The sequence below is a fragment of the Choloepus didactylus genome, chromosome 2 (assembly GCF_015220235.1).
Source record: "Choloepus didactylus isolate mChoDid1 chromosome 2, mChoDid1.pri, whole genome shotgun sequence".
Taxonomy (NCBI): domain Eukaryota; kingdom Metazoa; phylum Chordata; class Mammalia; order Pilosa; family Megalonychidae; genus Choloepus; species Choloepus didactylus.
In genome coordinates, this window is record NC_051308.1 from 199,886,218 (window position 1) to 199,912,573 (window position 26,356).

General features: G+C 47.4%; 1 protein-coding gene across 4 annotated transcripts in view; it reads right to left on the reverse strand.

Annotated features, from left to right (window-relative positions):
• Positions 1–230: 230 nt before the first annotated feature.
• Positions 231–26,356, reverse strand: part of SLC5A9 (solute carrier family 5 member 9) — a 34,613-nt gene continuing 8,487 nt past the window's right edge. For 2 of the 4 annotated variants that reach the window (XM_037827279.1, XM_037827276.1), the window contains 13 exons: positions 25,676–25,747; positions 22,399–22,503; positions 21,914–22,078; positions 18,350–18,455; positions 17,397–17,477; positions 16,901–17,106; positions 16,603–16,738; positions 15,968–16,075; positions 13,825–13,975; positions 11,830–11,998; positions 10,123–10,338; positions 7,388–7,547; positions 231–1,914 (listed from right to left, as the gene is read on the reverse strand). In XM_037827279.1, coding sequence (XP_037683207.1) covers positions 1,706–1,914; positions 7,388–7,547; positions 10,123–10,338; positions 11,830–11,998; positions 13,825–13,975; positions 15,968–16,075; positions 16,603–16,738; positions 16,901–17,106; positions 17,397–17,477; positions 18,350–18,455; positions 21,914–22,078; positions 22,399–22,503; positions 25,676–25,690 — 1,827 coding nt within the window. In that variant the 5' untranslated portion in view covers positions 25,691–25,747 and the 3' untranslated portion in view covers positions 231–1,705. The remainder of the gene's footprint in view (positions 1,915–7,387; positions 7,548–10,122; positions 10,339–11,829; positions 11,999–13,824; positions 13,976–15,967; positions 16,076–16,602; positions 16,739–16,900; positions 17,107–17,396; positions 17,478–18,349; positions 18,456–21,913; positions 22,079–22,398; positions 22,504–25,675; positions 25,748–26,356) is intronic. The other 2 variants (XM_037827277.1, XM_037827278.1) reach the window with 1 other exon arrangement.

Sequence of the window (26,356 nt, forward strand, 5' to 3'; positions counted from 1 at the left end):
CATTGTTTGTATTTTGGTGGTTTAGAATTTCTTCCATCTCCAAACCTTGAGTAAAATCCTCTGCACAAATGCCTTGTGTGGATGGTTTTGGGAAAAAGCAGTGAGGGAAGGTTGAGTTCCCTGTAAGGGTCAGTGGCAAAAAATGGGGTTGAATAGCCACATGAGATGAGACACAAGTGAAGTCAAAAGGCCAGTGGAAATAGAAACTTGGAGGCAGCAATGACCAGGAGGTGTTCATAAAGTCATTTTATTTAAATCTCAAACAGGACAAATTCAGCTGACCCTAGAATTTTATTTGTATCCAATTTTGATTATTGATTAGAGTAAAATGATGATCAAAGGCAGCATTAAAGAAGAACTGAAGAGAGTAGGGGCAGCCTAGACAGGGAGACAGAAGAAGGAAGGGACGTTCTCATTTTGTGTCCTTGGCAATGGATCAGAAAGGATTATGGTGTCACTCTAGACATCTGAGACTTAGTTGTTCAAGCTCCAATTTAAGGAGACTCCTTGCCTCCACAACCTGACAACCCAAGTCACTACTCAGATGGCAACAGTACAAAGCCTACCTGGACTTTGGGGAATTTATTTATTCAACAAACATTTATTGAATACCTGTTATTTTCTGGGTACAGAGTTACTTGGGACATGGCCCTTTGTCCCTGACCATATGGTGTACTAAATCTAGTAGGGGAGGCAGACATTACAATAAAGTGTGATCAGTGCTACGATAAAAGCAAGTACAGGGGTTATGGGAGCAGGAATAAGACCTTTACCTAATCTTGAGCTTCCTGAAGGACACCAAAGTGGGATCATGGTGTTTTCCAGAGTAGGCATACACTTGGCAGATAAAGGGAGAGGGACAGAGGCTCAAATGCTTGGATCCTGTCTGTGTACCCCTCTGTAGGGCCATCCCCCTCACCAGCACCTACACCTAATTACAGAGTAGCATGTCTTGATTCCTCTCGTTTTCAAAAAGTCATGCCTCTCCAACTGGACTCTTAAGTTCCTCAGGCCATGGAGACAGTGTGCATGTTGGCATGTGTAGAAAGAGGAAGCATCTGAGTAGTGCCAAGGAGAGTCCCTTATCCAAGAGCTCCCTGCCCAAAAATGCCATGTGCCACCGTGCTTAAATTCCCTTTGGCCCCTCACTCCTTTGGGTCTGAGAGCCACCATTGTGGAGCAACCAATGGAATAACAAGGCACTCCTGGGGAGAGTCATGCTATAAATAGATTACTGGGGGTTGATTGATCACTGTAGAGTGGAAGGGAAACTGGAAAGGGAAAAAGGGAAAGCCATATGAGTGAGCAAAGATATACTTGGTATTTTGCAATTTTCTTGCTACTCCTACCTATCTTCCACTTTTTCTAGCCTAAAGACTTCACTTACAGTAAAAGCTAGTGAAGAGCCTCAACGAGAGGGTGAAAATGGTATTTTTGAGGTAGGGTATAAGGCAATGTAATGAAAGAGAGCTGGAGCCAAGACACCCCGTTCGAGTCCCTGCTGTGTGACCCTGAGCAAACCCAGTGCTCAGTCTGGGTCTCCGTTTCTCTCCCTGTCAAGTGTGGTGGCTGGGTTACATATCCTTCAGGGGCTCTTGCAGTCGCAGCCTCTGTAGCCTCCAGTTTGAAAAGCAAGATGAGAGGTGAGTCTGTCTCTGGCTGGCCAGTTTCGGGCCGTGTTTAATCTGAAGTCAGGTCTGTAAAGTCATGCAAAATAGCCCCAGAGGAAGATGTTAATGGCCAGCAAAAGGACAGCATTGATGTTGCAAACGTTTCTCCAGAGCGGCTTTTCATCGATGCTGGTAAGCTTCTGCTCTAGTGCATCCTTCTCCACTTGGCTCAGGGCCTGCTCTGGGACCCCAGAGAGCCCACAGAACCAATTCCAGAGCAGCTTCCCCCAGGACCTGTGTGGGGCTGGAAAGACAGAAGCCAGAAGGCAAAGGAGAGCCGGAGGGAAGAGGCAAGGAAAGGTTGGAGGAAGGGAAAAGGTGAGAGAGTGGAGAAGAGAGAGAGATGGTGAGAAACCAAAACAAAGGGATGGGATGGGGATATCAGAAGGGAGCAGTGGGGAAGGGGGAACAATCGACTCGGCCCTTTCTGCAAACCACAGGCTGTGTGCTCCCTGGGGGAAGTGATGGTCTGAGCTCTGACCCTGGCCACAGCATCCAAAGTCATCTACCAGAAGCCTATCAATGTTCTCAAGGGGATGATGGGTTAAGGGGTGAGGATTATGCATTTCATCCCAATTCAGAGCGCATGCCCCAGTGAGGAGAGAGGGACAGGGCATCATTCCACCAAGGAAGGAGGAAGCATTTGAAACAGATTGCTGCTCCTGCTGATGAAACGGCCTTGGGCTGGAAGCCAGGTCCCTGCGTTCCAGGGCTAGCACTGCCGTCAGCTGACAGTGAGGCCATATGCAAGTCACTCAACTTCTCTGAGCTGCAGGCACCTTCTCTCTCAAAAGGGTCAATGAGACCCTGTTCCTCTCTGGGTTGTTTTGCACAACAAATGAGAATGGAGGTTTGTTAGCACTTTAAAAAGTTACCAATGCTAGAGCAGTGGGAAGAGGTTCTGGCGAGCATAATGTTCAAAATGTGCATAAGACTGTGCCAATGCAGATACAGGATGCTCCCCAGAGCAGAGAAAGGTCCTGCTCTGAGATTAAAAGGTAGCATAATTAATTAAAACTAAGTTGAAAAGAAGTAATGAACAAAGTAAATATTTTAGAAGGTTTTTTCGGACTAGCAGATAGCATATCAAAAATAAAATTAATATTAAAAACCTTTCACTGAGGTTGACTACAATGCATAGGAAATATTTTATTATCTTAATGGCTTCAGAACTTGATACTTGGTAACTTCAATGCCACCACAGAGCTCCAGAAATACAGGGAACCTGGAAACCATCTAGTCGGACTCCCTGATTGTACCAAGAAGGAAAAAGACTCAAAGAAGGGGTGAGACTAGCTTAAGGCCACATAGGATATTAGCCTCAGCTAGGCTAAGACCAATCATACAAATTAAGCATTTTGTTTGTACTAGGCTTTATCAGGTTACAAGTTCACCCAAACATTCTCTCTTTTGATTCTCACGGCAACCCTCTGAGGCAGATGAGGGAGGCCCAGGGCTTGATGTGTGAACTCTGGTGCCCAGAGAGTCTAAGTCACATAAACAGTTATTGGTGAGCCACAACACAATAAATCTGTGCTATGATTTGACTGAAACCTGGGATGTATATACTTCTTTTGGGTCTACTCTGTTGTCCTTAAAAAATGTTTCACATTCTTTTTTAGGACCCCAAAAATAAATTGCCCTGTTTACTTTTTTAACCCAAGGACGACACAAATGAATCTGGTGATGGGCCTTTAGAGAGGGGGATGTTTCCTTCTTGGGGAAGGAGTTTTTTGCCTACAGCACTGGACTCTCTGCCCTTTTACTTGTCCTTGGGGGTGGGGAAGAGCGACTTCTCTCATGGACTTCTCTGCTGGCTCAGTGCCTCCAGTGTTCCTTTTGGGACCGAGCCGCCCGCAGGGAGCAGGCATTCCTCTCTGCTTCTCCAGGCCAGGCTTTGACCCTTGGCGTGGGGGGCAAGCCAGGGAGGGCACCCAGTGACTGCGTGGGAAAGTCTATCTAATTCTGGGGTTCAGGCCTGGGAAGTGCACCTGGCCCCTTTCTCTCTCCCTTTAAGAGTTACCTTTGTCACTTCCCTTTCCTCTTTCCTCCCTCTCTTGGTGGCTGCCTCACTTACAAAGAACTTGCACTCTCAAATTGCTCTTTTCTGTGCCATTAGTTTTATAGGGGCCAAGGCCTCTCCTTGTGATGATGGGGGAGAAGAAGTTTTGAGACCCCAACATCTGGTACATGGACCACAAACTTGAGAACATGACAAAGAGTACCATTCTGCAAAGCAAAATGCACCTGAACTAATTGGGGCAACTGATAAGACCAAGGAGGGTGACTTTGAGCCTTGGGGGAGCTTTATGAAGTGAGCCTATGTGGGGTTTCACCTTAGAAGTTTGTAAAGAATGACATTCCCCATTATGGATAGCTCTTTACAATGGACCATTGGCTTTTAATGGCTGTAGCTCAGGCAAGAAGCTTTGAGTCTTAGACTATGTGATATTTTGACCTTGGTGAGATGCTGGCTTTATGATGTTTATGATGATTAACTCTAGGTAAGTGGCTGTTTCTCTAGAGTCAGGGCCTTAAGCAAAGGTAACAGGTCCCAAGAAAGGTGGAGGACTTCTCAGACCTCAGGGAAGGTATAAGGCCCCTAGAACCTTGGCAAAGTGTGGGATCTGAGTGGCATAGCACTGCCAACCATGTGAGTCTAGCAAGCAAGGTGATCTCAGCAAAGCCATGGGCCTACACAGGCCCAGGCTGCCTCAGGGTGCACATGGCAGCTTGAACTATGCTCAGTAAATGGTAGCTGGGGCCTCAGCAGAAGCGCCAACCATTGCTCAGAGGCCACAGAAGCCACGCGTAGCTGAGGAAAATTTCATTTAACCCAAAGAGAACTTTTCTTTATGCAGACTTTGTAGGAATATATGTGGCGTTTAAAGTGCAAACCAGGAGAGATCAACATGTGCCTAAGTGCCCTCTGTGGCAGTTCTGGTTTTCAGTGGCTGGCGCCAGTCTAGGTAGACAGCTAGAGAGCAGCTGCCCCTAATTCCACCTTTAGTCAGGGCCAGTGGGGGAACAGTGAGGGAGCTAGACCTGAATTTCTGTGGGCCAGCCACAAACTCAGGAGTCCCACCACTACCCTTGGCCTGAACTTGGCTCTGAATCAGTTAGTTTCATACAAGGGACATACCTGCCGTAGGAGGCAGGTTTCTCAGGCCTAAGTAATTCCAGAGTAAAAGGCAGTGGAACTGCTCTGGGGAATGGGGGTGAAAATGCCTGATTGCAAGGGAAGATAGACAGTGTGGCATTTCACAGAGCTCACACTCATTTCAGTGCTGGGTGTCAGATACCTGGGAATCAAAGGGGAGTGGAAATTAAAATGTGGTCAGTGTGCCAAATGGGAAGTAAGAACACTCCAAATAAGGTCAATGGCTGGGTTGACTCCACCGTAAATCCCTAAACTCTTCTGGAGGCAGCAATGCCTCAGTTGTCACTCTTTAAGGAAGAGACATCAAGATGAAGGAGATTCCTTTTTGCCTTAGATACGGCAAATACTTCATGCCACTTAGTTTAAGTTATCCCAGGTCATGGATTCTCGAATTGAGCATGGATTAATTGGCAATCTGATGAGCTAAAACCAAGACAGTGATGTTCTCCAAACTCTCCTTCCTTTAGATATCACTGAGTCTCCGCTACAATCGAGGACAATACTAAATACTAGGTTTGGAGAGCCTAATTTTGCCTGGAATAACCACTTTAGGGGCTAGGATTCACTTATTTTCTAATTTTATTCATACAGGACCAGTGCTTTGATAATCTTGTCTATGCTCTTACCTCACTGGAATTCTTAAAAGCTTGGCACACCAAGGATGGGTATAAAACAAAACTTTCTGAGACCATGACAAAACTATGCCCAGTCTAATGGAAGACCACAGCTGCTGAAGGAAATTTACCTTCATCTAAGCACTGAGACACCCTCTGACTGAGGCAGAAAACAGATTTGGGACTTAAATGTCATTGAATTTTTAACTCACAAGGGCAAGATAAATTGATAATTGACCCCAACTTGCAAACTGATTTAACTTTTTAGACTTCAATTTTTCCTTGGTAATTTCATAATTTGGGAAATTTCTATAGTTTTGATATATCTTGAGACTACCTTAATGTTATTTCATCTCACTACAGGAGGGTTGTGCCAGTTTGAATGTATTATGTCCCCCAAAACGCCATTATCTTTGATGCAGTCTTGTGTGAGCAGACGTATTAGTGTTGATTAGATTTTAATTCTTTGATTGAGTGTTTCCATGGAGATGCGACCCACCCAATTGTAGGTGATAACTCTAATTGGATAATTTCCATGGAGGTGTGGCCCTGTCCATTCAGAGTGGGCCTTGATTAGTTTACTAGAGCACCATATAAGCTCAGACAGAAGGAGCAAGCTTGCTACAGCCGAGAGGGACATTTTAAAGAACACACAGGAGCTGAGAGAGGAGCTGCAGTTTATAGAGATATTTTGGAGATGGCCTTTGAAAACATACCTTTGCTCCAAGAAGCTAAGAGAGGACAAACACCCCAAGAGCAACTGAGAATGACATATTTAGGGGGAGCCACAGCCTAGAGAGGAACACTCTGGGAGAAAGCCATTTTGAAACCAGAACTCTGGAGCAGACGCCAGCCATGTGCCTTCCCAGCTAATAAAGGTTGGCCATCCTCCAGTGAAGGTACCCAATTGTTGATGTGTTACCTTGGACACTTTATGGGCTTAAGACTGTAACTGTGTAACCAAATAACCCCCCTTTTATAAAAGCCAATCCATTTCTGGTATTTTGCAAAAAGGCAGCATTAGCAAACTGGAATAAGGGTTATAGCTTCAACATGTCTAAAACAGTTATATTATGAATTATAATTTTCAACCTTAGTTGAACTGAGTGCCCTTGGGGTAATTTAATGAATGTATTTTTCTAACCTATTTAAGAGCTCCCAGAAGGCAAAATCTATATTGTCCATCAGCAGTTCAAGGAAGACAACTCTAGCAGTGGTGGCTGGTTTGGATGACCTCATGAAGACAGAACTGTTTGGATATATGGCTGTTCTCATCCCCATGCCTCTGTGTGACTATAGGCAGAATTTTGAAGCCCAATGGATAAAAAATAAATAAATAAATAAATAATAAAGAAAAGAATAGTAGGGGGACTAGTAGGAGGACCGTTTCTTTGACATGCTTGATGTTTCCTTCCTTGTGGAGGGAACTCAATTAGTGTAACACTCTTTGCTTTTTCCTGGCCTTATACTCATTCAATGCAGGAAAGGTGAAGGGACTTCCATATTAGCAAATTTGGGGAAGATAAACAGGGCATGCTGGTTCAGGAACCTCCCTCCTTTCCCTCGGCTCTGTGATGCTCACACTTGCCTTGTTCAGTTCTGCTTATGACTGGATGGGTAACTCTGACTATTGCTGGGGTTCAGTATTGAGAATGGCATTTCCCCATGGATAGAAACCAAATCTTTCCACCCACACTTTATAATTAATGAGGGCAATATTTTGGCTCCCATCTGCCTTACTTATTTGTCTTATTTCTCAAATAGGTCAGTACCATATGGGAAGGAAACATGGGTTTATTTTATATTTTTTAGGCCCCCTCAGAAACCCTGTCCTCAATGTCCCCCAAACAGGGTCTTTGGGGCCCCATGACATGGTATCTGTCTCCACTGCTCCTCTGTGATGGATGCCCATCCACCCCATACCCGGCATGCCCTGAGCCTACCTCCAGGCAGCTCCTGGCCCTGGCTGGGGTTCTCTGATGCTCCACTTCCTATGGAGCACTCCCCACATGACCTCTCTGATATCTCTGGTGAGCTCTCGGAGGCCTCCTTCTCCAGCTCTGAGTGGGGGCAGTTCCGGGTCCACCAAGTCAGGCGAGCAAGCTGGTAGGAAAGAAAAACACTGTCTTGAGTCAGTTGCCTCCCATTCAATAATGAATGCAAAGCTGTGAGTCAGGAGGCCTGGGTCTTAGCCATGACTGCCCCTTTCTTAGGAAATTAGGACTCTTGGAGCACCCACTCTACTCCAGGCAAATGCTGGGTGCTGGAATACATGAGTCTGGCACAGCCCCTGATGTCATAAAGCTCACAGACTGACAAGAGAGAAATGGAGATGGGCAGGGAGGCTAGTGTTCGAAATCAAACAGTTTCACAAGTCAGGCTGAGGAGGTGATACTTAAAAAAAAAATTGTAGGCAATGGAGAATTGATACAGATGTTAGGCAAAAAGAAGATACTAGAAATTCTGGAATTTAGAAAGATCTCTTTGCGTGGATTGAATGGGTCCAGCCTAGAGGAAAGGTTCCAACAGTAGACTGTTGCAAAGGTGAGGCAAGAACTAATGGGAGCCTGAGGTAATGAACAGGAGGAAACAGTCTTAATGTGAAGGAGGTAAAATCTACAGAACAAGGTGTCTGATTGAATGAGCCAGGTAAGAGAGAGGGAAGAGGCTAACACAACTCTCAGGCTCCTGCCTTGGATGGGTAGTGGTGCTCCTCATAGGGGCAGAGGGCACAGGAGAAGGAATGGGTTTTGGTGTTGCTAGGAGTGAGATATGAGGAACAACGTGTGCGAATATGTGGGAGTATGTGTGCATTAGATACAAATATGATGATGAGTTTAAAGAGTCTGTAGGACTTCCAAGTGGAGATGTCCAGGTGAGGAGAAAAACCTGTGTGTCCTGGATGACCCTGTGGCTTTCACTCTTCTCTCCTTTTGGTAGCTCAGTAGAGAAGAAAACAGTTAGAGCTCTGGCTGATTATCAGTGGGCTGGATCCAACAATGTCAACTGAGCTCTGAGCTGTCTCCTTTACCATCAAGGCTATTCTCCTGGCCAGGATCCTCCCCTAGTTATATATTGAATCAGGCATTCCCTGCCCTGCTCCCAACTTCCTACAAATATTTGTAGCAGCCCAGGGCAGGATCATTCTCCTAGAGCACTTTCTACTGTGAATCCAGCTGTGCCCAACCCAAGCAATTCTATAAGATTATGAGAGCTCAGGCTTCTTTACTTGTTTTTCTCAAGAAACCTTACCTTATCCTTACACTGTATGTCACTAGTAGCTTATGGATTCTGTCTCTTTATGTAACCAAGAGGCAGTTGAATTTGTGATTGCATCTTGGCTGGTGAAAAGAGTTGAGTGTTGCTGGATTCATGGGCATGGATAAGATTGCTGAGGGGGCATAGGGGTAGAGTCAGAAGAATTACAGCACAGGAAAGAAAAGCCCATGAAGAAGGAAGAAGAGGGATTAAAAAGGTAGGGGGAAAAATAGAAGGGAAATATGTCATGGAAGTAAAGAAAAAGAGAGATCTTCTGGAAGTAGAAAGTGGTCCATGGTTTCTAGTTCTCCTCAGAATTCAATTAAGATAAAGATAGAGAGTAACCATTGATTTTAACAACAAGAAACTTTCTGGTGACCTTGGTGAGAGCAAATTCAATGAAATGGTGGGGGCAACAGCCAGACTACAGCGGGTTGAGAAGTAGACAAGAGGTGGGAAGTGGAGGTCATGAATGCAAACTATTCTTTCCGAAAGTTTGGCTGTTAAAGGAGGAGAGGGAGACAGCAGTAGCTGGAGGAGAATTCAGGATCCAGAGAGGGATTTTAAATTGAGAAAGACTTCGGTGGGGGGGGCACAGAAGCATACAGTGGAAGACAAGGTGCTCAAATAATTTATGGAGTGAGCCACTGGAGAAGTCAGCCACTGTTGGCCTTAGTTTCCTCATCTGGACATTGGGGTTAACATTTGCCCTGCTTGTTTATAGGAAATGGCGAAACCAAGGGTGTAAAGTTTTGTAAACTGTAAAGCACCATATAGGTAAAGGGTATTATTAATGCTTTTCAAGCAACTTCTAGCATGGGCTCCAAGGAAAGAAGCTTTAAAAAACTGGGTGTCAGTATTCAAGGACTGGTGAGTCAGTCAGTGTGGGAGAAGCAAGGATTTCAAATTGATCTCTTAATCTGATGGCCTGTGTCTGTTTCTTTCTCACATTCCTGTGTTTTGGCCATTCAGCAAATCCCTACCCATTCTTCAAGGTCCAACTCAAAGTGGCCTTATTGGGGATCTTTTCCCTGGCCCCCTAGTCTGCCTTTCCTTCTGTGCTTTGCCTCTTCATCTAAGCTTGGAACTTCTGCACTTTCCTTTTTGTACAGTGATTATATAGTACCTGTGTCTGTGTCTGTACTCCACCCCCACCCCCATGGACTGTCAATGGCAAGGACCATGTCTTACCCACCTTTATAACCCTTTGCACAGTGCTTGGCACATAGTAGGTGCTCATCAAGTGATTTTTGAATTACTTTTCATTTAGAAATTAACAACCCATTGAGCTCCCCCTCCCAAGGACATTTGCATGGTAACAAGGGAGACCCTAACTAAACGGAGTAAACTCGGTGGAATTCCAGGCATTGGGGATAGGGTGAGGATTTCTTTGGGGCCTTGATACAAGTACATTGCTTACCTTTTCCTCAGGGATGGGGTTTGTAAAGAGGCTGACAGTGATGATGACGATGGCAGTGAGCCCGCAGAGGAGGAGGGCAAAGTAGAGGTAGTGGAAGTCCTTCAGCATGGCCAGCCTCTTGTCCACCTCCCCACAGGCTGGAGCTGGGTACGAAAACTCTAGGATCATGCGCAGAAGCCCCACTCCCAGGCCAAACATGAGGCCCCAGAAGGCTCCCTGTGGAGAGAAGGCAGACATAGGCAGGGGTGAGATCCAGCTGGGAGATCCTGTTAGAAGTGAAAGCCACTCTATGTCAAAAAGTCTCTCCCACTAGTTTATTACATGTTTAGCACATTTGTCTTGGCAAATTCCCCATTAAGACTTTGTCTTGACTCAGTGATGAACAGTGGTATTTTATCAAGGGAATGGCTCCTAGAGCCAACAGACTCCATTTTGGGATAGCGTGGAACCAGTTACTCAATCTTGCTGACTCAGCGTTGTCTGAGGTGCAAGGAAAGGGAAAGCAATGAGTACTAAGTAATAGATGCCTAATATTCAACTAGAATGGAATAAGCTCTTGTAATAAGCAGAGGGCACCCACATCCCCCTTACCATCTTTCTGCTATAATTCATCAGAAATCAGAAAAGAGATTTCCCTTTGTTGCTTCTGGGTTTTTTTTCCTGCTTTTTCCTCCCTAAGAACAGCTGTGATACCTTCCACATCTTACTTCTTTATAGCACCTTTTTGCCCTTACCTATACCTGTTTCCAGTATGTGAGAACTAGATGACTATTTTCAAAAAGAAGATGCCAATCCTGATTTCAAAAGCCCTGGCATGAACAGAAACATCCAGAATTTGGCTGGGTCCTGCTGTGCATTATGGTTATCCAGCAAGAAGAGTAGCTCTTTGCAAAGAGCAGACATCAGTAGACACCTTGCTTAAGTACGCCATGGGGGAGGGATTTCTATGATCTCCCTTGTGATAATCATTTGCTCTAGTAGAGTCTTGTCCATGGATTTCCTTAACTCCCCAAAATACAGCCAGAATATTTGGGTTTGCTTTTTCCAGGCTATCCTTGAGGGTAACCAAGGGTATATAGCCCTGGTACTTCTAGCTTCCTCCCAGGCTTCTTGTCAAGTTTCAGCACAGTTGTATGAATGATACGTGTATGCAGGCACCCCGTATTGCATACTTTGTCTTTACGGTTGACATTGCTGTTATTTTGTCTACATGTAGAATCATAAAATGGTTGAGATGGAATGGACCTTATAGATTTTCCAGTTTATCTTGGTCTTTCAAATACACTGTTCTGTGTATCTGGAATGCTCTTTCCTCTCCCACTAATCATTCAGGTCATTTTATCCAAGAAGGCGTCCATGACCTCTTCATAGGCCCCCCATAGGTTAAGTGCCTCTGTTAATCACTCTCACAGCAGTCACTATACTTTATCATTATTGCTTATTTAATCATCTCTCTTTCCTGCCAGCACAGTGACGGCAGGTTTATATTAACCTCATAAACCGAGTTATCCTGGAGCTTCCATAATAGGAGCCAGTAAATGTTTGTTGAGTGAATGTATGCATTTAGATCTGATGCTATGTACTGGGAGGTGAAGCCTAGAGGGGGCATTCAGTTTGCTCAAGGTGACATAGACCAAGTTATCGACAGAGCAGGTCTCCTGACCCCCTACTCTGCTGGGAGAGAGATAGGCATTATGCAGCACTCACAGGCTCTGTGACCCTCTTGCAGAAGATGGCCAGCAGAAAGAGGGCAGTGATGGGTGGTGCCAGGTAGCTGGTGATGGACTGGATATAGTCGAAGAGCTTCCCACTGTTGGAGCTTTGGATGATGGGGATCCAGAGGATGCTGATGACAACCAGGAGCACCACAAACACTCTGCCAGGGAGGACACAGGGTGCTGTGAGGAGAGCTCAGTTGGTGTGGCATGGGGGTTGGGGCAGTGAAAATGATGCCCAGGACACCAAGGAGGAAGAAGGAGGGGAATTGTGCAGTCACTGAATCAGAGAATGTTGGAAGGTGGGAATCCCAAATGCTGAGATTCCAGATATTAGAATATTAATAATCCATAATATTAGAATTCCAAAATCCAAGAAACCCAGAGAACTGAAACCTCAGAATTTTCTAATTGAAAAACTTTGAGGGCATGTCTGCCTGTTTTTTTAGGGGAGGAATCCACTCAGTCCACCCTGCCTACCCCCTACCTCAGTAAGCGGCCTCTGGTCTCTGCTTGGAATGCCTTTTGTACTCGTTCACGTCCAAAACACGTTCAGTAGAGCCTCCTCCATGTTGACTGCAGCCTCCAGGGACTTCTCCTTCCCCAGCTCTGACCCTCTCTCCCCTATTTTGGCATTAAGCTCAGGGCAGGGACTCCACCTTTCCCGTCTCCTGACTGATCCCCAACTGATCCTGGTTCAGACCTAAGTCCCCAGGTCACTCTACGTGTATATTTTTGCAGGTGTGTAAACAAATTGGTGGACATCTCTCCCGGATATGTTGAGTGTAATAACTCATATAGCCACGAGATGGTGCCCAAATGCCACTTATTGATGAAAGAAGGGGTGGCAAAACTCAGCAGTGAGTGTGCAAAGAAATAAAGGAACACTTCTTTTGCAAGGTCTCCGCACACATGTCAACTTCTCTCCTTCCCCTCTCACTGCCTCCCTCAGGCACCACTGGAGCAGCAGTCACCCAAGCACCTCCCTGTGCTCATCCCCTTCCTCTCTGTGCAATCTTTCCTGTACTCAGGTCCTAATGCAGTCAGTCCGTGGGCATAGGGCTGGGGACCCACAGATGATTGGACAGTAGGAATTCATTAGGAAGATGGAGGTAGAAGGCATCCTGGTAGAAGGAACAGTGAGTGCAAAGGCAGGGAGATGTAACAGAACAAGACGTCCAAACTCAAGTACTCAGCCACCAAGCAGGGAGAGTAAGCACTTTAGTCTAGAAACCTGAGTTACAGAGTCTTAAATCATGAAGCAAAGGTTTCAGGAAGACTCCCTGAACCCTATGTGAGTTACAAACCCCCAGTCTATGGAAAAAAAGAAAAATTAGCCACCAAGGTATGCTTTCAAAAGCATAAAACTGATACCTACAAGACAAAGTTAGAAATGCTTTATCTTGATGCTTAAGGCTCTGCATCATTTGGAGACAACTTTTCTATGAACATCTCCATTGAAGTAGGTACCTCAGTGTATCACCCACATTTCTGTCTTTCTTTTTAGACTATGAGCACTCTGAGGGTAGGGCCATAGGACTCTCCCTTATGCCTCAGTATGGTGGATACTCAGGGTGTCTGATGGATTAAATTAATGGCATTTCTGTCGACCTGGGACAATAGGCAGAATTGGTCCAAAAGACTTTGAGAGTGAGCTGCTTGCTAAGTTTTCTCCCATGTATACAGCACACCCTTCATTTCTTAAGTGCTTTGTTATCTTCTCCCATTTACCCTGTTGACCAGTTCCAAGAGGAAGTTAAAGAGGCAGAGAAGCGATTTTTTTTCTTGTTGTTTTTCTTGAGGGAAAGAGTGGTCCAGAGTTGGGGAGAGACTTACCTGAGGTCCCACAGAAAGTTGGCTTGAGAACCCAGGTGTCCTGACTGCCAGACCCAACCATATCTCCAGGGTAACCCAGGGCTGGCAGGAGAGGGTTCTGGGGGACACTGCCTACAACAAGGGAATGCCCCGTGAAGATGGGCCAGCACACCTGCCCACCACCATCAGCTCCTGCTCCGTGGCCTTCCTGCGGAAGTGCTGCCAGACGTCAATGGCAAAAAGGGTGCTGCTGCTGTTGAAGATGGAGGTGAGCGAGCTCATGAGGGCAGCCATGATCACAGCAATCATCAGGCCCCGCAGACCTGGGAAGAGACAAGGTTCGCATGGACAGCTAGCTCTGCCAGGAACCATGGAGGCGGCAGCATCAAGCAAAGTCGAGAGCTTGGGTGTGGGGAGGATGGAGAAGTCATTGGATGAGGTCCCCAAGCAGCACAGATAAGGAATCCAGGAGACCCACAGAACTAGAAGCTGGAGGTCCAGGTTCTGGCCAAACTCTGCCTCTGCCTTGCTTTGTGGCCATGGGTGAGTCATCTGCCCTCCCTCAGCCTCTGTTTCCTCAGATACACTATTAAGGTGTGTAAGACCGGGTGGTCTTTAAGGTTCTCTGCAGCTTTGACATCTCAGTCTGAATTTCACAACTCTTGATTAGTGGGTCCCTGGGCAGGGAGGGGTGTTGGTAATAACTGAATGTTTTTGTACCTTCTTCATTGACATTGTGGTACCAGGATAAAGCCTGGACTGGGAGACAGAAGACCTGGGCTTGTTGACTGGCTCTGCTAGTAACCAGTTGTAGGATCTTGGATTAGTTTCTTACCCTTTTGGGGCCTGTTTTTCCATCTGTAACAAGAGAGGGTGGGACCCATTGGTCTCTGACTTCTCTATGGTTCTAACGACCAAGTTTCTAGAAATACAACTGTTCATTCCTGGGGAAGCAAGTCCTGGTTCTGGTTCCATCTCACTCCTCTTTCTCTCCAGACCTATATGTTAAACCACATCCTAAATGTCTCCCTGGGAGACTTACAGGTGCCTTGGACTCAAGTTGTCCCAAACTCAGACCATCGCCTTCCTTCTGTTGCCCTTTTTGGTCCCTACCCCACATTCCTCAATGTTATCTTAGAGCCCTTCCTCGGGTTTCCATCATCCAGTCCCGTGAAATTGCTCTGCATCCCAAGACTGCTGCCTATCTCCACTATTTCTTTGCTACTATTCTCATTCTAAAAGAGGGTAGGAATAACCCAAATCATTGATTTCCCACCACAAACCTGCCTTTCTTCCTGTGTCCCCAGTCTCATCATTATAAACCCACCTTCTGAAGCCTGAGACCTGGGAGCCATCTGATTCCTCCATCTTTCTTTTCCTTCAAATACAATCAGTCATCAAGTCCTGCCAATTCTCACAAATGACTTTTAAATCCCTTCCTTCCATCATTACTCTACTGACTTCGTCCAAGCCACTACCAATCACTGTGTCTCTCTGTCTTGTCTCCTTGCTTTGTCTCCTTGCCTCCCCCTGGGCCTTCTTCCACACTGAATCCCCCATGAGGAGTAAGCCTTCTGAAGCACACATCTGAACGTGCACTCTCGGGCCTAAAACCCCAGTGACTCCCCACTGCCCTCAGCGAAGGCTGCACTGTGTGACGAGGCTTGGTCACGACCTCCTCTCTAGGGAAGGTTGACTGCATTCCCCACTTGCCTCTGAGTCCACATGGAGCTACTTTCAGTTCCAACTTCACACTCTCTCTCTCAGCCCTGGGCATGTGCACACACAGCTTCTCCCAGGAGTGATGGTTCCCAACTCCCTCCTGCTTTGTTGGCTAAGATGTTCCTCGGGGCTCAGCTCCAGCTCCAGCTCCTTTCTTCTGAGAAACTCCCTGACATTCCCCCAGGCTGAGCCAGCAGCCTCCTTAGGGCTCCCTTAGCCCCCACTGTGTCACCAGGCTGGTCACAGCGCATTGTGCCATTTGTGAGTCAATACACAAATGGAGACAGCATGAGGCCTGAGGGCAGGGCCTGTCTTTGTCTCTGCATCTCCAGGACCAGAGCATAGAAAAGGTGCCTTACAAATGCTTGTATGTAATGCACAACTGGTGGTGGTGTATGTGCATGTGTGCATCTCTGCCTGTGTGTGTACTGCATTTATATATGTGTACACGCATGCATGTGTATGTGCGTTGGGGGGAATGCAGAAGTGAATTTTTTCTTGCTCTTCCTGTTCATTCTTAGTGTCCCAGGCAGTGGGGATTAGAGGAGGTTGGGAGGCGGGAGTGGCGGGTGGGTGGGGAGATGAAGACTCACCAATGGGCATGAGACTCATGACCAGCTTGGGGTAGGCAATGTTGGAACATCCCACTCGGGTCCCACAGATTCTTTGGCAGACATCAGGGTCCACGCAGCCTACCTCATCTGCAGGAGAAGTGATGGCAGTTAGTGCTGTATGACCTTGGGCTCTCCCCGTGCCTTCTCTGGTTGGCCCGATAATTGCTTTCCGACACTATAAGAACGTGTTCACTGGTGACCCTGACAGGGATAAGTTACTAGAGGGTCAAGGTGCAGAAGGGTGCCTGGGTACTAAAATTCAGATGTCTTTGGAAAATTTCTTGCCCCGAACACTACCCTGCAAAACCCAACACGCTCCTTTGTCTTTTAGGCCTTATACATCATGATAAAAGGCAATTATCCTTGGGTGGTGTCAAGAAAGCCTTAACTGGTCTTTCCTATATAATGGTGAAATATTTTAAATGCAATGGCGTTCAGATTCAAATTTCTTCTATGGAAATACTTCCATGCTTTGTCCATGAGGCCTAAAATGTTTGCTATCTGTTCTTAATAGAAAATATTTTCTGACTCCTGCTCTAGTCCATGATTGCCCAGGAGCATCTCTGGAAGCCCCTCACAAGCCCTGCATCCCAGGACCAAAGAGTGAGACTTACCTGGGTACAAGGCCCGGCTGATCATGCCAGGCATGACGATAAAGAACATAGGGAGCATCTTCAGATAGCCCCCCAGCACGGAGCCTCCCTTGGCATGGGACAGACTCTTGGCGGAGAGAGACCTCTGCACGATGACCTGAAATGGCAGCAGTGGAGGCCTGCCACTAGATCACTGTTCACTGACTGTAGGCCCATACCAGTCCCAGAATGAACCCCAAGCCTCTATGCAGCCTGGTTTTCCAGAAGGAAGCTGTCCCACTCCGTGGTGGGTTAGACAAAGGCTTGCTTGGAGCATTACCTGGTCTGTGCACCAGCACCAGGTGGCCAGCACCGAGAGCCCGAAAATGAGGCCTGGCCAAGGGATGTCCCCGCTCACTGGGTCCCGGAGCATGTGGAAGGCATCAGGCCGTGGGAGGTGACAGGTGGTGTTGGGAACTGTGGCATTAGGGACGGCCTGCTTGTACCACTGCTCCAGACCTGGGTACCAGCCCACCTCCTGAAAGCCTGTGTGGAGAAGAAGGGGCAGTCCTGAGACCCAAGTGAGCCTGTCCTCAGCCCCTGCCAGCACCCAGCCCCAGTGGGGACCCCAGGCTTAGAACTTGTGTGGGACATGAGGATGGGAGAGGGGGATAGGGCTCAGACTGGAGACTCCTGGTTTGGAGTAGAGAGTTCTACTCTTGGGAAACCCCATCCTGCAGTAGAGACATGGCTCTGGGCTCTGGGAAGTTCAAGCAAAACCAGGTCCAAGAAGAATGAGGAAGTGAGGGTGGGACACATTTAGACCTCTTCCTTACCCAGAAACATGAGGACCAGGGCTCCCCCGACCATGATCACTGTCTGCAGAGCATCTGTGTAGATCACGGCCGTGAGGCCCCCTGGGGACCCAAGGACAAGGCTCATCAGTCACCACCAGCAGGGGCTTCCACTCTGGGTGCCAGCCCTGTGCTTGGCCACACTGAGGAGACCAGAGAAGACACAGAGTCCTCTTAGGAGGAGGAGGACTCCGGCTACCTGCCTTTTCCAGCATGCAGTGTCCCCCTCTGTCCCACCCTGGCAGGTTGGAGGGCTGGCCACAGTCAGAGGTCTAGCTCTTTCTCTCCCTGACAGCCTCAACCATGGCTATATATTTAATATCCCAAATCCACTGTACCATGAGCTCCTTAGCTCCACCAGGAAAACTTTCTCCTTCCCCCTTCCTGATGGCCATCTAACCTCTCCCCATCTTTCAAGGCTGACTTTAGACATCCATAACCCTGAGCCAGTCTCCCAGCGTGTCCGGTCCTGGATGAAGTGCTTTGGAGGTAACAGGAGAAGGTGGGTTTGGGGCTTTTGCCTAGTGCAACTCACAGCACAGTTAAGAGTCCCCTAATCTCTCCCCTATTCCTTGTTGCAGTTTTTCTTTTCCTGGCTCCCTTGGTGTCCCTCCTTCCCTGCCTCTCTCTCAGTCTAGCTCTATTTCTTTCTGCTGCTGCCCTTTCAGTCTCCCCTTTTCTTGGTTGCATCATGTCTTTCAGTCTTGTCCCCTATGTTTCTCTCTTATTCTACATCTCCGTCCCTACCTCTCTTTCTCTTGGTCTCTTCCTGTTTCTCATTCTCTCTCAGTTTCTCTGCTCTCCCTCTCTGTCTCTCTCCTTCTGTCTGTGTCTCTGTCCCTGCTAGCCAGCAAGATTCCCTCCCTACCTCTCCCTGTCTTTCTGTCTCTGATCCTCAGTTCCCACACCCCGCTGTGGCCTCCCCTCAGCCTTACCTGCAATGGTGTAGACTGCTGTCACCACCAACAGGAGCACCGTGGAGAGATAAAGGTTCCAGCCCAAGGCCATCTGGATAAAGAGGGCTCCGGAAAAGATGTCAGTCTGCAGAGAACCAGGACCCAGGAGTCTGGGTCACCCAAGGCTGCAGATGTAGCTGCCGTGGGTGTGTCACCTACCTGGTCAGCTCTACCAGTGCCCTCAGCCCTCATCACACAGTATAAGAGACTTATGTGCCATGCTAAGGAGTAAGGGCTTGATCTTTCTGACATTGAGGAGATTTTAAAGCTAAGGAGTACCAGATAAAGATTTGAAATTGAGAAAAATTGAATCTGGAAGAACCAATAAGATAGACTATGGGTCATGAAAGAGGTGGTGAAGGAATGAAAAGGAGGACTGAGGAAGTGAATTGGAGGCTGAGGTTGCAGGAGAAGTCATTTGGGAGCAGAGAGTAGGAACCCAGAGGATCCCCGACAAAGCAGTGTCTGGTCCCCACTCAACTGCCAGATGGTCCCACAACAGACCTAATGCCCTGGTGTGGATAAACACAGGTTCTGGATAACACACATCTTTAGGTTCATTAGAGGACTTGGGGTCATAACTTTTGTCTAAGCTGACTTATAGTTATTTTCAAGCATTGATGGAACAAGAGTGTATTAGTTTCATATCTGCTGAAACATACAACATGCATTGCATCAGCTTAGCAACAGGAATTTATTGGTTCATAGTTTTGAGGCTCAGAGAAGTCCAAAATCGAGGCATTAGCAAGGCAGTGCTTTCTCCCAGAAGACTGTGGCATTCTGAGGCTAGCAGCCTGTGATCCTTGGTCCTCAGTTTTTCTATCCCATGGCAATGCACAAAGCAGCATCTTCTTTCTTCGTTTAGGTTCCACTGATTTCCAGCTTCTGGCTGTTCTCTATGGCTTCTATTCAGTGTTCAATTTCCCTTGCTTATAAGAATTTCCACCATATTGGATTAAGACCCGCCCTCATTCAGTTTGGGCACAGCTTAACTAATAACATTTACAAATGGGTTCACATCACAGAACATGCCCATTGTGGGGGGAATGCCAGCAATCTACCCTCTGGACCCCCAAAAGGCATGTTCTCACCACATGTAAAAATATATTCACCCTGAAAGCCTTCATTCATTTTAGTTACAATGCTCAATATGAAGTCTCATCAAAATTATTAATGGGCATGTTCCAACCTGGGGCAAAATTCCTCTGTCTACCTAGAAAAAAAACAATTATCTATTGCCAATATACAATACTGGAACAGAAATAGGATAAATATACCTGTTCCAGAAGGGAGAATTTGGAAGGAAACCGGGGTTTGGGGTCCCAAACTAGTCTGAAACCCAGCAGGACAAACTTTATGAGATCTCAAAGTTTGAGAGTCATCTGTGGCTTGATGCTCTGTCCTTCAGGCCTGGAAGCCCCACCTGCTCCAAGCACTGGGATGGCAGCCAGGCTTTCCATGAGGCCCTACCACCTCTAAGCATCGGGGTGGCAGCAGACTCCCTGAACAATGGGTGCAAGGCATGCCCCCTCCAAGTTCCAGGCTGATGGCCTGCCCCCTCCATGCACCGGAGCAGACGTGCTCTTTCCCCACACATGGGTGGGCCTACTCTCTTGGTCCTAGATCTCTTTAGTTCAGATTTCAGCTTCCATGGTTCTGCCCTTGAAGTCATTCTTCCTCAATTCATCCCTTCTCTGTCCCTTTCAGGCATTTCTTCTGTTCATACAAATTTCACAAAAACCTTATTGGCTTTGTGTGCAGTTCAGGGGGTCCAAACTATCAGACAACAGAATTTTCCACAGATCCTTTCTAAATAACTGCATTTACAACCCTGTCTTCCACCAAAATGGCTGGATGCACCCGTGTTCAGTTAAACCCTCACACAGTGCTCTGTCCTCTGGACACTCAACTCCTGAAAGCTCAGGAAGGCCCCCAATAGAGCTGCTTCTGGCTCTAATCTTAGAGCACTCTATCTGGATAGACCCAGAATTTTCCAAACTGTCAATTTCTGGTTTCTGTGTGCTTAACAGTTCAGTTCTCAGCTTATCTCTTTCCTCTCATATTTTACCATAAGCTTCAAGGAAAAGCCAGGCTTCACCTTGAACGCTTAGCTTGGAAATCTCCTCAGCTAAATATCTAAGTTCATCACTTTCAAGTTCTGCCTTCCACCCAACATCAGAACTCAATTTTGCCAAGTTTTCTGCTGCTTCATAACAAGGATTGATTTTCTTCATATTTCCAGTAGCACATTGATCATTTCCTTTGAAAGCCTCATCATAGTACCATTAACATTCATATTTCTTCAAAATAATTTAGGCTTTTTCTATTAAACACCTCACAATTCTTCCAGCCTCTACCCATTACCCAATTCCAAAGATATTTCCAAATTTTTAGGTATTTGCAATTATAGTATCTCACTTTCTGGTACCAAAATCTTTTAGTTTCCTAGCTGCTGAAACAAATACCATGCAGTGGGTTGGCATCACTAAGGAATTTATTGGCTCATGGTTTTGAGGCTAAGAGAAGTCCAAAACTGAAGCAATAGGAAAGCGATGTTTTCTCCCAGAAGACTGTGGCATTCTGGAGCTGGATTCCTGTGATCCTTGGTCATTGGTTCTTCTGTCACATGGCACTACACATGGTGGCATCTTCTCCTTTCTCTTTTGGATTCTGTTGAATTCCAGCTTCTGGTTGCTCCCTGTGACTTCTCTTCAGTGTCCAATTTCCATTGTTTATAAAGACTTCAGCCATATTGGATTAAGGCCAACCCTCATTCAGTTTGGGAAAACCTTAACTAATAACATCTTTAAAGGTTCTGTTTACAAATACGATCACTACCACAGGACCAGGGGTTGAGACCTAAACATGACTTTTGTGGGGGACAATATTCAGTCCCCAACAGGGGCTTAAAACTTTTTTTCAACCCTATAGTTGGCAACTGAATGATCCAGTTCCTATCAGTGTATATTTGTTAGTCCTATTCCATGATTGTTTTATGAACTCATTAGAGGGTCTAAAACATGGCAGAATAGAAGGAGACCTGGACCAGGTCAGAAGACCTGAACTTTAGTTCCAGTCCCAGAGCTAGCCTTCAGTGTGAAATTGGGCAAGTCGTTTGACCTGTATAGGTTTCTTTTCTGAGTTTAGGTCAAAAGAGGAAGAACAAGGACCTTCCTAAATCTAACATTATAGGCAATTAATACATGGTTTCTGAATGAAGAATCAATGGATGGAAAGATGAATTAATTAATTAATAAAGAATGAGTGAATGAAAAATGAACTCTTGATTGTGAATTCTTTGTAGGTTAGGCTTACCATTCATTTAACATTTAACAACTCCACTGCTGAAAATTATGTGAATGCATAGCTGTATGAAAGAATGAAATCATCCATCCATCCTTCTATTCATTCATCCATCCATCTTTCCATCCATCATCAATCCATCTTTACATCAAATTCATGACTGTCAGCTCCCTCTCAGCAAGAAGCCCAAGGCAGTACATTTAGCAGTTCTCTAATCAGCATTTTCAGAGAGACACTCACCGATATCTTAGTGAAGATGTAGAGGATGAGAGACAGGACAGACATGTACACCTGGATCCTCTGGCCCCCAAATCGTTTCTTCAGGTACTGTGGCATTGTGACCACACCAGCTGCAATGTACACGGGGACAAAGATCCAGCCAAGGGCCAGGAGCAGCCAGGTTGCCTGGGAAAATGGAAAGAAGATGGCATCCAGGTACCACACGCAGGTGGAGGGGCAGCCTCCTACTCAGAGGCAGGGCTGTGCTGTGGGAGATCCCTGAGGGAGGTATGGGACCTGGGACCTGGGACCCGATCTCAGTCCTCCTACTAATAGCCCCTCTGCCTTCTCCGGGCCTTGGTTTCCTCATCTGTAATATGGGTTCTCGACTTGCCTCCCCAAACACCTCTGAGGTTTCTCTCAGCACTAAGGCCAGGGATGGGGGTAGCGGGGAGTGGGCTCAGACCCCCATGATCCTTGAGAAACCTCCAAGCCAGCTTCCTTACGTTCCACTCAAAGCCACCCACAGCAAGACCTCCGGCAGCCCCTGTCCCAGCCAGGCCGATGAACAAACCACTGCCCACATTGCTGGACATCAGAGATGCTCCAATCTGCAAGGCACAAGTGGGGTCAAGCATCAGGTTGGGGTTAATCTATATCAAGGTGAAGTCAGGACCATGGGCTGCAGGAGCTGGGAGGGAGACAGAGTAGACCTGGACTCAGGAAATTTGAGGTCAGCAGGAGGAGGAAGGGGATGGGCAAGGAAAAGGAGGGAAGGACCAGGCATTTATTGGGTACCGACTGTATGCCCGCACTGTGCTAGGCACCTTATAAGCATTAATGAATTTAATCTTCACACATTCCTGGAGGGGTGGGTACTAATCCTCCTAATTTACAGAAGAAGGAACAAATGTTCAGAGAAATGAAGTCTTTGGTGCCAGGTCACCCAGTGAGTAAAGAAAGTGGGAAAGAAAGACTGTGGGAAGCAGGGTGTAAGTAGGGAGGGCAGCTTGAAAGTCCTGCACTGGGGCCATCACTCAAAGGCCCTACAAAGAGAAGGAGGCTGAAGGAGATGAAGGAAGCCACCACAAAGGGGATGAAGGGAGCAGGTCCTTCTGCTGCCCCAGTTTCCCCAGGTTCTGAGGCAGGGTTGGGCTGAGGGGTTGAGCCCAGGCCAGGCCAACCTCTGAGCTGAGTTATTTCCAGACAGCCATCCGGGGCAGGTGAAGCCCAGCTACTCTGCAGCAGTAGGGGACAATAACAGTGAGAATGAAAATGACAACTGTCATAGCAGTTCCTACTTATATAGCATTGTCCAGTGCCAGGTATTATTGTAAACACTTGACCTATATTAACTCATATCACCCTCATGACAACCCTGCGAGGGTGGCACTACTACTGTCCTCATTTTGCAGATGAGGGAATGAAGGTACAGATAAGAAATGTGCCTGAGGCCACAGAAATAATAAGTGATAGAACGAGGATTCGAACCTTGTCAGTCTTGCTCCGGTAACCAACACATGAAATAGCTTCTCAAATTAGTTTATGTAAAGACAGAAAACAGAGCCAGGTCAGTGTTGTCTCTTATTATTCAACAAGATCCTTGATTGGGAGGGGAGAGGAGGCAAAGGGAAAGGTTCTTGGGCCTGGAAGGAGGCCTACAGGACACCATGGGGTCAGGACTCAGCACCTGCTGTTGAGGACGCTTTTACCTGGGGGCTGCAGGTGAAGAGTTATGCTCAAGCCTCGTACCCCGTGTCACCCTAAAATCATTTCCTCTCTCAAAGCCTCAGATTCCTCACTTATAAAATGCAGAGACACACCTCCACCCAACTTCCTGTTCTAGAAGTGCTGGGGAAATAAACTGAGAAGAAATGGAAAATATTGAGAAACTCAGAGAAGAGGCAGTTGAAGCAGTTCAAAGGTGCAAAGATAATAACTGGCCCAGGATTGCTGATTGCTGAGGAGGTCTTTGTGCTACTTCTGTCCTCACCCCTGCACCCCCTCCCCCCCCACTGTCACTTACTCTCTCAGATGGACCTGGGGATGCTGACTGGGCCACCCAGGCAGGGGAGAGAGCACTGGACCTCCTGTTTCAGAGGCAGAAGCTTCCCCTGGCTCTTTGCAGAGGAGCCAGGTACCTCCACCCCCATCCAACCTAAGGCTCCCAGCTCCTAACTCAAGGAGACGTCAAGAAGCTCAGCAAAGGCAGGAGGATGGGGAGGGCCAGGCAGGACCCCACCTGGGCCTCTCTGGAACAGGGGCGCTGCTGCTCCTGCTCTCCGTTTTTCTGCCACATGCTTTCCTCAGCGCATGTGAGGGAAATGAAGCACTTCTGAGGACTGACCGAGTAGGGAAGGGTACAAAGATATTGGACTTTGTACAGACGGACACACAGACACACAAGTTCCAGCATGTAAATGGGACTGCGATTTCCCTGCCCAGAACTGGGTCTGATCCTGCCCTCAATCTGAGCCCTAATCTCAGGTGCAGGAGACACAGCTCAAGGTCTCCCTTCCCCATGTTGTGCCCTCCTCCACACCACGGCTCTGTGCATCTTTTGGGCATAGCAGGAACCTGGGTGAGTCTGTTGGAGCACCCTCTTCGTGCTGGGAGGCCTTAGGTTTTTTGTCACACCTACAGTGAGATGTGGAGCTCTGCTCTCCACAGGACTGAACAGACATGCCGCCAAATGCACCAGAGGAGAGGTGTTTTTCCCTGCTGCTTTTCCCTCCCAATGACTCATTTCTAGGGTTGTGATTTGGGGTGGGCCTCAGCTGAGTAGAACAGTTTCCAAGGGGTTTTCTTCTGATGGGGGATGGGGGGTGGTGGCTGTCAGCACCAGTGTCCCTGCCACCATCTCTGGGGACTCCATTGTGATAAACAGCATGAGAGCCCCTTGCCCCTGCCTCTTCTTGTCCCTGTTGCCTCATGTAGGCCTCTGGGGTTTCCTCTCCTCTTTAGGGAGTCCATGATCAGTGGTGGGCAAGGAAGGTGGTAAGAAATGAGAAACCAGTGGGAAGAGGTGAGAAGCTGATTATAGTGTGTGTGTACACATGTATCAGGTATGGGAGGAATGAGTGCCTGAGCAGGTATACCGCTTTAGCTAGATACCATGGGATGACAATGACACTGCCAGTTTCCCAGGCAAGTCTTACCTCCCCCCACCCCCAGCCCATTTCAGGAAGAGGAGGCTAGTTTGGAAGACCAAGAGAAACACATGAGGTGGCAGATGGGGAGACTAGGGTTTCAGAAAGGTCTTGGGGATCGATTTCTTGTGAGGTTATTGGGGGTTTTATCTCTATGACCTCCTTGAATTAATGTTCTTCACATTTCAGCTTATGTGTCACCTTCCCAAGAAAATCTTTCCTTAACTCCCTCCCATGCTCCATTTTTTGAGAGTCCAGGGCTTCCTCCAGGCTCTTACAAGCCTCTGTGCCTCCCTCTAGCTAGGCAATTTATCATGTTGTCTGTGAGTCTGTCTCTCCAGCTCAACTGTGAACTTCTCCAGGAAAGGAGCCTTCTAGATTCATCTCTGTAGGTCCAGCGCCCAAGCATAGGAGGTCACCAGTAAAGGCTTATGCCAGATGCACCGTAACAAGATCGCACAGGTTGTGGGTGGATTTGGGCTGGAGAGAAGGAGTCCAGAGTCAGGAAATCCAAGGGGGTGGCATGTTGCCCTGGTCCAGGCAAGAAATGATGAGACAAAGACCGTGGATGGTTGGGGCAGAGGAAAGAGATGGCAGCTTCCACACAGGGAAGACAGGGAGGAAGTCAACTTACTGGCCACCAGCTCATGGATCTCCCCGCCAGGAAATAGCCTCCAATGGTCCCTCGGCTTGCACGAATGGATGACTGGAAAGAAAATGGTGAGAGATGAGGATATCCCGATCCTTTCCCCAGTCTCTGCCTTCCACCCCGGCTTTTCTGCCCCTGGGTGCGGGTACTGTGGGGCTGCAGAGGGTGCAATCTGCTGCCAGACGGAGCTGGCCACATGTGCTGGGTTCTCCACTTTTTAAGCTGTGTCTCTGGGAGAGTCACTTCCCCTCTCAGAGCCTTGCTGCTCATCTCCCAGGACTGGCGTGAAGAGCAAAGGAGGTAAACAGACTTCACAAATGGCATGGTGCTGTGCGAGTATATGCGATGATTATTATTGAACACTCCCATCCTCTTATCATTCCCTCCCTTCCAAAACGGCTTTCAGGAAAGGATTTGGCATCTCATTCTGAGGCATGTAGAGGCTCCACTCTCCCCTCCTTGCAGCAGGACTCCCTCAACCAGAGGCAGGAAGGAAACAGAGGGCTGTAGTTCTGATGGTGGAACTTTGGGTGCCAGGCAATGCTAGGAGCTCTGTTTGGGGGCTTTTCTTACTTTGGCTTGAGGTCAGCCCACATTGCCTAGCCCAACCCATGACCCTGAAACATAACCCTGTCCTGCACCAGCAGGTGGTCAGTTATTGACCTA